This window comes from Coregonus lavaretus (genome assembly GCF_964263955.1).
Source record: "Coregonus lavaretus genome assembly, chromosome: 23".
In the NCBI taxonomy this organism is placed as follows: domain Eukaryota; kingdom Metazoa; phylum Chordata; class Actinopteri; order Salmoniformes; family Salmonidae; genus Coregonus; species Coregonus lavaretus.
Window position 1 is genome coordinate 14,001,152 of NC_140010.1, and position 12,356 is coordinate 14,013,507.

A 12,356-nucleotide genomic window follows, 5' to 3' on the forward strand; every position below is an offset into this window, starting at 1 on the left:
GTTTGCTTTCAGTCTGACTGACTCACGGATAGCGCGCTTGCAAGGGAACAGTATTACCAGAATTTCCCCTTTGGCAATACCTGCTGATTGGGTCCTAAAAGCAAGCTGCTTTTAACTTTTTATATTTGGCTCCCTTCTGCCATGACTAGTCGCAAAATATTGTTTCTCTAGCCTATCATTAGTTTTAGGACAAGGTGAGAAATATTGGTCAGCAGCGCAGATTGTTTAGGTTTTTTTCTAATTGAAAAACGGAGTGTGCGCTTATGAGCGCGCGTGTATATGGTGAAGATGTTTTGCGAACCTTTTTTAAGGATGATATACCTTGGATGTTTCCTGTTTCTTTGTGGGCTTACGCATGCCATACCAAGTTATCCTATCTGGTGGTAAGTTTGATCTTCACTCTAATTTTAACTGCAACATGTTCTGAAAAAAGATAGCGACATATTATTTCATCAATATACTTTGTTCGTTTATTGTTGCTTTCAGTTCGTTTGTTTGAAAGAATAAAATCAGCATGTGGTTTCCGATGCTGGGCGCCCCGGCAATTAAGTTGTAGCCTAGGCTATCATACCGGTCTAATTGACCCTGTCAACGGACAGTGGATATCGACGTTAACCAGCAGAGACAGAATCGTGAAGATGGGTTTTAGAGCTAGTCAAGTGAAATTGTATGAAGAAAAAAACAGCACGTGAGTCAACAGCACGCTATTGATTTAAAAGCGCATGCAGTGCGGAAACAAGAAGAATAGCTTACTTACCTAGACTGGTTATGCAAAATAAAATTCAAAGAGATTTTTGTGTAAACTAGTTTCAGTTTACTTTGATTAACCTAAAAGAGGTCATGCTGCATTCTACTTGATAAGAGATAGCTGATGATAGATAGACCTAATGGCAGGTGCAGAATACATTCGTTTATGAGAGGCGGTGGGACACGGAAAGGTTATTAGTTTCATGATCCTATATTCAACAATAGTAATAATAATAATAATAATAATAATAATAATAATAATAATAATAATAGTAATAATAACAATAATAATAATAATAATAATAATAATAATGTGGAATCATCATTCAACAAAACACGTGCAGCTTACTTTCCTTCCCGTTATTATTTTAATCAGAAAGTTTAAACGCTAAATGTAAATGACCTAATAATCTCAATGATTTATTCGATATCATGTATAATGGATATTTGATTGAATAAACGAATTTCACTATTGAGAATATTGATTATTCCCCAATTGGCCTGTCAGTTATGTCATCCAATGGAGAGGTTTAACCCTATACTACAATTATTTGGATAGCCTCAGACACTGATTATCCTGGCTTCATCATTGAAATGAGTTTTCAATGATACTTCATAAAGTACAGCCTACAATAGGTTGTTTGGTGGTACCCATACGCAAATGTTATTGATTAGTCTTCTTATAGGACTGGTCCAATTCCCTTTGGCATGTGTTATAGGCCTAAGGAGAATGAGGGATGGCTTTAGGCCTTGAGTTGGGGGTCAGTTAAAAAATGAATGAAACGCAATGGTCCATTCACACACCATTGGAAATTAGGATGTAAGGTTTTCAACTGGAATTGCATTTTGATTGAAAATAATCCATAATTGTCCGAATGTCTTATTTTAAAGGTAAGAGATGTCTGGTGTCATCTTGTCAAAAAATATTTACTGTTATCTAAGTTATTGAGTAGGCTTATTGCATGCTATAAAAGTACCTTGATTGAAGGTGACATTTATAATGTAAGTAGGACTGCCTTAGGTCATTAGAGGAGATTCAATTGATCATTTATTGATCTCTGTTGAAAAAACAAAACAAAAAATAGATGAAAGAAAAGAGTGGGATTTGAGCCAACTGGACACTTAGTGAACTGGTTGAGTCAGCTGATCAAACTGATAAAGAAAAAATGATGGAAGAGTGCAGTTGGAGAGGAATGAATTAGTGACAGTGGGTTGAAAAAGAATGGAAAATTGGATGAATGTGAATTCCATTTATTCATCTTTAGGATGGATTTCGTAGAAAGGCTTGTGGAACCCTCTTGTTGAACAACTAACTCCTCTTCCCTTGAGAGGGGAGACATTTGTCAAATGCTGCAGCTCAGAGGCATTATAGCCAGAGGATAGGGGATGCTACAGTAGAGACACAGTCCTAGATCAGAGATTATATTATATCCTCAGCCCCAAGAAATTCACTACAGATTTACATTACACATTACTGCATCCTTCCTCAAATCAATGTTTCCCTATGAAATATTAAAGATGCTGTGTCCCTGCACTTAATTCAGCTAATAGGTCTCCTGGTTGTAATACTGATGAGAATCTAATTACACGCTCAGCTGGACAGATATCTAGCATAAATAGTGGTCCTAAATCAGCACTCCTGCTCTAAGACCCAGGGCTGAGAGACTGGGCATGGTCAGGATGGGTTCATTCTGAGAGGAGATACCTAAAGGCTATGGTCTACTTCTGTGGTTCCCAAACCTCTCTTTGAGTACCCCCCCTAGCCGTTCCCCTATTTGATCTATACCAGTCCCCGATTCAACTAGTGCTAATCATCAAGCCCTTGATCGGCTGAATCAAGGTGGCCTAGTAGAATACCGTAGCTCAATTAATTGGAAGTGGCCGGGGCTACTCAAGGAGAGGTTTGGGAAACACTGGTCTACTACAATGCTGACAGAGAGGGTTGGTCGCCGAGTTTCACCAGATGGGTTCCAGAATCAAAGTGACAGAGTTATAGCTTATGTCAATGCAAAACAGTGTGTTCTTGAGGTACAACCCACAGTAAACAATCATTCACCCTCTCTTTTTGGATCATAAAGGAGCTGTCTTTTTTGTTTCTTTTTTTGTGGGGCCAAGATTGTATCAAAACACCAGATCCAGTCATAATGACTGACAGAGAGGATGGCAGGCTTCCATTTGGTCACATAAATAAAAAGTCATCAACTTGTGTGTTTATGATTTGCTATTGGTGGGTGGGTCAGAGCACTGATTCAGTCTGGGCAAGAGTGCAACGACGGAAGCAAAATAGAGGCGAACGAGTCCAAAGACGCCATTGAGGTCTCTCTGGGTTTATTGTATCACCCCTACCAATACAAACAAAGCTCAGCTGGAGCTGCAGCACCAGGCTATAAGGAGCTGAAGTGAAGTCACCATTGAACTCTGCATACTTTACGTAATATCGAGTTTTGATTCATTCTGGCTTCATGGAAACTAGATACCTCACTAAAGAGTGAGATAATAAGCTAAAATAGAAACTTGTGTTTCATGGTACTGTAACTCAATCCAATTTGAACACCATACTGTTGAACAATAGGCATCTTTTAGATCCTCTCACTAAACGTGTCTTTACTTTAGCAAATAACTTGTACACCATCCAAAAACTGACAGATAATATTATGATAATAAGTAGCTTTTGTGGATGTTTGTTGGCGGAAGCTGGTGCCTGAACACCGCTTGGAGTTGGAATGGCCACCAGAGGTATTTCGACTTTAACTACACTCTTAGAAAAAAAGGTGCTATCTAAAACCTAAAAGGGTTCTTCGGCTGTCCCCATAGGAGAACCCTTTGAAGAACCCTTTTTGGTTCCAGGTAGAACCCTTTTGGGTTCAATGTAGAACCCTTTCCACAGAGGGTTCTACATGGAACCAAAAGGGTTCTACCTGGAACCGAAAAGGGTTTTCCTATGGGGACAGCCAAATAACCTTTTTGAACCCTTTATTCTAAGAGTGTATACCGTACAGTGGCAGGCGGATCATGGTGGAGGATTGGTGGAGGATGTGGATCTCAACTAAGATAGGTTCATGGCTGTCTAACTCCCTGACCTGTCATGGCTCAGCCTGACTGCACCCGCCACACCCCCACCCTACACCACCTTAAAAGATAAATACCTGGAGGTGAAAGCTTGCTGCACATTCCTTTTCCCAAACATGCTCTCTTGATGTCAAAGTCGGCTCCAAAGCCCCGGGGCCTGCAAGAGTAAAGTGGTAATTCTACGGTACCCTGCTTGGGCTTGCTGAAATATGCATTAAACCTAGGCTGGAAACACTTCAATGAGAGGAGGAAAGATGTATACTGACTGAGACTAGAATCAAACATGATATCTATTATTTTCTCTTGTGTGTATATTTCTGATTATAACATGCAGCTACTGTTAATAGAGATGATACAGGGCTGGTTTATATGAATCCTCAATGGTCTTGATTTTGTTTGAGTGTGTGTATCACCAACAGCAAATGTTTTTTTCTTCTCAGTGGCAAGTGGTAAGGGATAGTCAAGGAATGCGGTATCAGACGCATGATGCATTCTTTACCTACGAGGAAATAAAAATACCTTTTGTAATATGTTCACTTTAGATCTATGAATTGCAAGGAGGAACAATTCACTAATAATACAAACAGTTTGCATTCAACCTTATACCACAAACTCCATATATCTCAAATGGAGTTGTAAAGCATGTAAAATATGTATTTGTTAGCACTCAATAACACCATGTCCTTTATAGTCTACCTCTGTAACAAATCCATAAATCATATTCTGTTGAAGCGTTCCCTGCTCCTTCTCCTCCTGCTTCCTTACAGGCATAGAGGTGACCTTGTGGTCCTCTGTAGCTCAGCTGGTAGAGCACGGCGCTTGTAACGCCAAGGTAGTGGGTTCGATCCCCGGGACCACCCATACACAAAAAATGTATGCACGCATGACTGTAAGTCGCTTTGGATAAAAGCGTCTGCTAAATGGCATATTATTATTATTTACCTGAATCACTCAGCCTGTATGGGACGTCCTGAGACTTATGACAATGTGTCCAGGCAGGTTCTGTCTGTCTCTCTGTCTGTCTGTCTGGCCTGTCTTGATCAGATAATCTATTCTACAGTGTACACTCCCATACTACTCATACACTGCTAGGTTTAGCCACGTCATACATGGTCAAACATGAGTTTCGCATAAATGTGAATCAACAGGTAACACCTAAAAATGTATGTAACCATAATCAACAGGTATGGGGAACTGCATAAAGCAATACAACAATCAGTGCAGCACAACGGTGACATAAAACCACATACAGTAGCAGAGTATCAATGTAGCTAGCTAGTCGAACAGTTTGGAATCCTGTCTTTGTTTGTTTTCTTATACCTGCTGACCTCACTCAACACCCACAGAAACATTAATGAGTTCATGCTGGCAGAACAGAACGTCTACAGGTCAAATTAAAAGCTGTGACACTTGTTTTTCCTTCTTCCCCCCTCTGTCTCCCCCCAGACAAGATCCTATCTACTCACACTTGCGGAGGGAGTTGTACTTGTGTTGCTGGTTCCACTTGGCATGGTTCAGTCTTCACATTTCTGCTCTACATGTTATGTGTATTAGGGGCAAGTGTCTGCAGTGGGTTGTGATGTGGACTCAGGTTTCTGTTGTAAGAGGTGTGCTATGCTATGCTTTGCTCTGCTCAGCTCAGCGCCTCAGGATGCGGATTGACAAGGGGCCAAAGAGAGGTCAATTTGTAATAGGAGTTTCCTTGTTTACTGATGCGCTTCCTTTCATTCATATTTATCGCAGACAAAATGCAGGCCATGAGGATGTGATTTCCTCTCAGACACTTTTAGAACCTGTTTCTCCCTGTCTTTCTTTTTGTATTTATCATATATGATTAACCAGAGGTCTAGTCATGTTCAAGAGTCAAATAAAATAATATGAGAAACCCTTTAAAGGGAGCATGACACATTGCTCCGCCATTTGCTTAGGTATATACTTTGGAAAGTACTAAATGGCTACACTTACTAGGTAACCCATTGAGGTATGTAGGCTAAAGACAAGAGATGAAGAAAGACACATGAGACTAGGTGTATTCAGTTGAGCTTCATTTGTTTAGAGCAAACAATATATTAGCCATGTGACTGTTGATTTGCGATGCATACGTATGGTACACAAGGTCAGTTTTTACCATACGTCATTTTTAGGGTGTAATTTAGAAGTGCCTGGGGGTGGAACTTTGTCTCTGTATGGTTGTCTTGTTCTTGTGATCACAGAGTGATTACTTCTTAAACATCATTGCACAGGTCAACAGTTAGTGAGCTAATTGAGCTGCACAAGACCTGCCTGCTCCCACCTGCTCTGACTCTAGGGCTACTGTTGGAGCAGCAAAACAGTGGGCGGACATCCCTTCTTTATATGTTCTTGATCTTCTTTTTGTCCAGCTCCTGTTATTTTGGATGAGTCTAAAATGCTCTTGTTCTACTGTTGGAGGTTGGAGCAGATCGCTGTGCAAACAAACACTGCACTGTCTGCCTCTGTCATTATGGCCAGATCACTCAGACGTGGATCAGCAGATTACTGTCATCAATAGCAGCCTTAGTGTGGACTGATGTTACTGCAGAGGGAGCTGTTGAATGGAGTGCCCAGAAGGCACTTGTTGCTACTATGCGGTAGTTGCCTTGCCAATGACAATAGGAAGTCAGCTATTAAATAAAATGTTATGTTATGTTCGTTACATAATATGTTTATATTAATGGTGAATTTATTAAATATAACAATCCCATTCATAGAACAAGGTTTGTCCAAACCCAGCACCTCTATGAGCTGTCTCTACCTGAGCTGACAAGGATGGATAGTAATTGAAATTGAATTAATCCCAACTCACCCACTCTAGTACGGTGGAAGAGGGTGAATGGAAATAAATGGAACATGGTGGATAGATCAAAACAGAGTGATGGGATGAGAGGAGCAGAGCAAAGAAACAGTGAGTGAGGAGTGAAGGAAACATACTGTATGTAACAAGCTTCATGTGGAAGTGTCATGAGAGTGGTCTGAGTGTTTCTTATGAATATACTGTAATAATACAGGGGTACAGTAGGATATCCACCAAGCAGCCATATTGTGGTATGGATAATGGAACTGTAATACATTTGCAATGAATGTGTCCTAAACAATTCCGCCCCTTGGGGACAATAAAGTTTATATGCTGCTGTTAGAATATAACGGCCATTCATTAATCTAATTTCATGGCCACTGTACAAAACAGTGGAAATACAAACTGACTGGAGCCAGATTGACTGGTGCCTTCTTTAGATCAAATTACAGCATGCTGCTTGAAAAGTCTTCTTTAAAAGGACTAGGATGACATAACACGAGATGACACAGCAGCGGAATAGTTGTCACGTTTCCATGGTTACGAGCGATGTAAATACCTCAATTGAGACACACACACACAAACACACAGTGAGAAAGATATAATCAGAGAACAATCAAGTTTGCACTTGTTGCAACCCAGAATACCCATCCTCAAAGGGAGGGGAGGATGGGGACGGATGGATATATAATTAATACATCCCTCTGAAGTCTCAATGTATGTTTGCACTCTCATTACCCTAAGCCAAGGGTAAAAAAAAGGTTGTGGTTCTCTGTAATAACAAGGTGCCGTTTCAAAGTTCTCAACCTAGAGGTCTATGAACCACTTGGGGTTCACTGTGGGACTTTCATCTTTCCCCGTGGCCCTGCTTTGTTACCTCTGGAGTATAGGACTGGAACTGTTTTAAATCCACACAAAGGCCAGGTGGTTAGAGAGGGGATAGATGCAGGGATAAGGCATGGATGCTTAATGGTAGCATCTGATACACCAACCTGGTCTCAGAGAATTTCGTATTATTCTGTACGTAACTCCGTGACACTCCATTTAGTATTATATGTTTCATTTCGTATGGGATGTATTAATTTGTGGATGTCCATAACCCATCTCGTATGATATGTTACGAATTACAATTCGTATTACATGTTACGAATTTGCAAAATGTACAATATGTTACGAATTTGCTAAACGTGTCATATGTTACAAATTCTAGATAGGTGGCTAGGTGGCTAGCTGGCTAATGTTAGCTAGGCTAGGGGTTAGGGGTTAGAGTTAAGGTTAGCATTAAGTTTAGGAGTTAGGTTAAAGAGTTAAAGTTAGGGTTAGGGTTAGAGGAATAGTTAGCTAAAAGGTTTAAGGTTAGGGTTAGGGGAAGGGTTAGCTAAAAGGGTTAAGGTTAGGGTTAGGGTTAGCTAACATGCAAAGTAGTTGCAAAGTAGCTAGAACGTAGTAAGTAGTTGAAAAGTTGCTAATTAGCTAAAATGCTAAAGTTGTCCATGATGAGATTCAAACTAGATGCTAGATGTTCGTGTTATACGTCCACCCATCCATTGATTTACATTTAGTATGTTACGTCTAGTCTATGAGACCAGGCTAGATACACGCACGGGCAAACGCACACGCACACACACTGCAAATACACACTGCACATAAGCACAACATACACAGAGATAAAGAGAGAAACACACACACACTCAGTATATCATGTCACTAACCAGCCTCCTGTCTCCCCCATGCAGGTCCCTAGCAGTGGGCCACCAGTACTCGTCCCTGGGCTCCCAGCCCATCCTGTGTGGCTCCATCCCTGGCCTGGTGCCCAAACAGCTGCGATTCTGCCGAAACTACGTGGAGATCATGCCCAGTGTGGCCGAGGGGGTGAAGATCGGCATCCAGGAGTGCCAGCACCAATTCAGGGGCCGCCGCTGGAACTGTACCACCATCAACGACAAGGCCATCTTTGGACCAGTGCTGGACAAAGGTAAAATACTGTAATTCACCTAAAAGAAAAGACAGGATACACTCATAAAACAGTGCAAGCTAGCCATCTTTGGACCAGTGCTTGATAAATGTAACAACATATCTTGAGAGGAAAAGGCACTGTAATAAAACAGTACAGCCTTGCCCAATGGTATTTCTCCTAATGAGTGGGCTACTCATCCCCAGAACAGGAAGGCTGTGGGTGACAGGCCTACAATCTACATTTAATAACACTTGACTGTGAGAATCATGTCTAAAACCATTTGAATTGTTGAGGGACTTGGCTACGTTGGAAATAACTTTCTTTGTGCTGTAGATTACAGGTGGCAACAAAATTATTTTCCTGCATGACTTGAAAACCTGCAGTGAGTGTTTTCCCCATAGCAACCTGTTCCCAAGTTCTTGGAAGAATACTAGTGTACTATAATAATTTCCTTGCCTGTCAATGTTGGTTACGCTTGGCATCTCAAATGACAAACGATACCTAACCCTGTCTCAACTGAAGCTCTATCACTCACTTTACTCAAGGCTGCCACCAGTGTTGATATTCAGAGAGTATAAGACTATTATGTTGTTAGTTGTTGTTATCATGTTGTTAAACAAGCAAGAAACAGTTTTTACTCCATTCTGCCTCAGTCAGTGTGTGTGTGTTTATATGTATCATATGCACTTAAAATCCTTGTTCAAATAGACTTGTGAGAGTCCCTCGGCTATGAGCAGTGTAAACAGATGAAATGATGTGTGTACACACTTTGGGTGGAGAATGTTGTCTTTTGTTGGAATTTTCTCTAGAAGGGAATCCCCTTTAAGCACCCCTCTCCCCCCCACTTCTATGTGAGGTGTGTAAAATAGGGATAAAGTCAGATAACATACATTAAATTCAAGCCACTGGGATATATCAATCAGAAAAGGACAACAATTTCAAATGTCTGTCCCATCATCTCTATTTGATATGAAGTTAACCAACGAATAACCCATATTTTACTCAAACATTTTTTGTCCTTGTATCATTCAGCTGTGATATCATGAAGCTAGATTGCACCGTGACCCCAGGATTGTTGCCAGTAGTCAGGGATAGAGAGATGAGCAGAGAGGAGCATGGAGGGGTGATGGAAAGGAGAGGGGGAAGGAGGAAAAAGAGGGAGGGGGTCTTAACCTGTCAACTGGGTCTGGAAAAGACTGATGTTTACTATAGTGGGAGGTGGGGTTAGTTGGGGCAATTGCTTTTAATAAACTCTTGAGCCAGTTGTTCCATTGATAGAGAAGGCTTGAGCTCAAGTAAGTGGGTAATGATAGGGGTTCACAGTCCCTGGCCCCATTGTGGTGTAAAATCCTCCACATCTCCCCATGGCTTCTCTCCCTCCTTGTCTAAATTGCAGGGCCACTGGGTGGAAAGGGGCGGCGGGGAGGGAGGCTGCCGGGCCAGGCTACTCTTGGGCTTTGGGCTGGGGGGGGCTTTAGTAAATCATTTTGATTGGATTAAGGTCAGTGAAGCCCTTAATAACGTGAGAGGTCAAAGTGGTTGGATTAAGTGTCTTTGTCAGGGTCTGGGGAGAGTGACTGGCGGGGGCTCAGGGCCTTTTGATAGGGGAGAAGTTTCTCATTTCATTTGCTTTGATTGATGTTTGTATTTGTCTGTGGATTCTGGGTCATTGTCCCCCGGCACGGCCAGTGTCTGTTCTGTTTGTCCGCCGTGCAGATGGATGTGTGTTTGTTTCCTCCTCAGGCCTTTTTAGTGGGAAAAAGGCTGAAAGGAACAGTAGGCCTCAAAAGCTTTGCACCTATCTGTTACAGTAGTTAGCCTATTATTGCCAATCCCTTGTCCTAACCAGCTCATTGGCAGACGTCACCCTGAACATCTACCATGCAAAGATGAGGAAAGATCAGGGCTCAAGTTTGTTCCTTCAGATACCTAATCTACTGTATATGCCATCACTAGGTAGGAAAAGGATGAATGAAAGCAAATATGTGGGATATATAATGGACGTATGACAGAGGATAAAGTTATTTAAATATGCACACAGGTTATAGAATGCCTTGAAACATTGAGTGGAAAACATGTTTGGATTTTGAAACATTTTGTTGCAGGTTGTGGCAACAATCCGTTGTACTGATCATACCCTTTAACTCACACTATCTCTCTTTTTATTCAGTACACATCAAACAAACAGTATCATGCAGATGTTGTGTTATGCAAGCTTTCTACGTAGTATTTGCATCTATGAGGTTTTGGAACAGTTTTCCTTGAGCTTTTCCATGATTTGTTTACTTGAATGCATGTGGAACCTTCCATATCCGATAAGCATGACTATCGGATATGGAGAATACAATTGAACAAAGCTGAATAAAATAGAAAGGATATTTTCTCCAAACGATTTGAGGAAGTTCGCACATGCGGCTATTCTGTGTTTAGCGGTTAACAAAGAAATAGGTACTCCTATATGCTTAAATCAGAGTTATTCATGTAACTTTAGTTGTTCTACAAACATTGGGCTGTATGTTTTGATTTTTAATACATTGTAAGGCTGCATGATGCGACTCTAATGATGATTTGAAAAAAGTTGCTTGAAAGGCATGAGCTCTGCTTTGTTTTTTTGCGCAGGCTGTACACACTACATCAGTATCTCATTCACAATTTGACAAGCACTTGATAATGCCTAGAATTTTACAGCGGCATCCCCTTTGTGTGGCCGTAATGCACCCTAAGAAAATCCATGCCTTTTGCGGCAAGTGGCCGTTGTGCCCTTCTCCCTGAGTGCTGCTCGCTCCAAAATCACCTCTCATTCACATGGTTCTCCATCACCTGATCGTCTTTCTCACAGGCTACAAGTGAAGACAGACACATCGGGGACGTAACTGCGCGCGTCCTTATCCAATTCCGAGGTGCATATTAAAGATATTGGATGAACTGTCCACATTTAATTTTTGTCAGTGAACAAGATGAGTAGGCCTAACCAACAGCAAAATCACTAACCTATGTCAATCTACTATCCCCCATAGTACAAAGGTCGACCTATTCTATTCTGTGCGAGAAATAAATATTCCAAACATAGTCTGGGCCAGTTGTGGGATGCAATAGATCCCAAATTAATCAAAAAACATGTTTTACGCAATGTGGCTGAGGCAACAGATCAGAATGTTTAGCTTAAAATGTTGATAAACTATTACTTCACATTTTAAGCGCAGCAATGCGCACATGGTAGTAGGCTATAAGCCAGTATGAAAATGTATGCACTCACTAACTGTAAGTCGCTCTGGATAAGAGCGTCCGCTAAATGACTAAAATGTTTCAAAAAATGTAAATAAGCGCGAATGTTCCTTTAGCGGAAAACACCATTATCAAAAGTGACCGCAAACTATGCATGTAATGCTTTTATTATAAAGGTACATTTACATTTTAGTCATTTAGCAGACGCTCTTATCCAGAGCGACTTACAGTTAGTGAGTGCATACGTTTAAAAAAAATCATACCAGCCCCCCGTGGGAATCGAACCCACAACCCTGGCGTTGCAAGCGCCATGCTCTACCAACTGAGCTACACGGGACTAAAAGTATCGTCCCCAAGCTTGAAACTCACGCGCTGCTTATGTATGCCAGTTTGGCTTATTGCAAGTCCATATTATGGCAAGAACATCTAAAATAAGCAAAGAGAAATGACAGTCCATCATTACTTTAAGACATGAAGGTCAATCAATACAGAACATTTCAAGAACTTTTCAAATTTCTTAAAGTGCAGTCGCAAAAACCATCAAGC

The 12,356-nt window shown here is 41.1% G+C and overlaps 1 protein-coding gene across 2 annotated transcripts in view; it reads left to right on the forward strand.

Annotated features, from left to right (window-relative positions):
- Positions 1-288: 288 nt before the first annotated feature.
- Positions 289-12,356, forward strand: part of LOC311098683 (protein Wnt-3a) — a gene marked incomplete at its 5' end in the record, with an annotated part of 114,594 nt that continues 102,526 nt past the window's right edge. Inside the window, 2 exons of one of the 2 annotated variants that reach the window (XM_084139223.1) lie at positions 289-383; positions 8,365-8,603. In XM_084139223.1, coding sequence (XP_083995349.1) covers positions 289-383; positions 8,365-8,603 — 334 coding nt within the window. Of the gene's footprint in view, positions 384-8,364; positions 8,604-12,356 lie in introns of those variants that run through there. The other variant, XM_084139222.1, reaches the window with a different exon arrangement.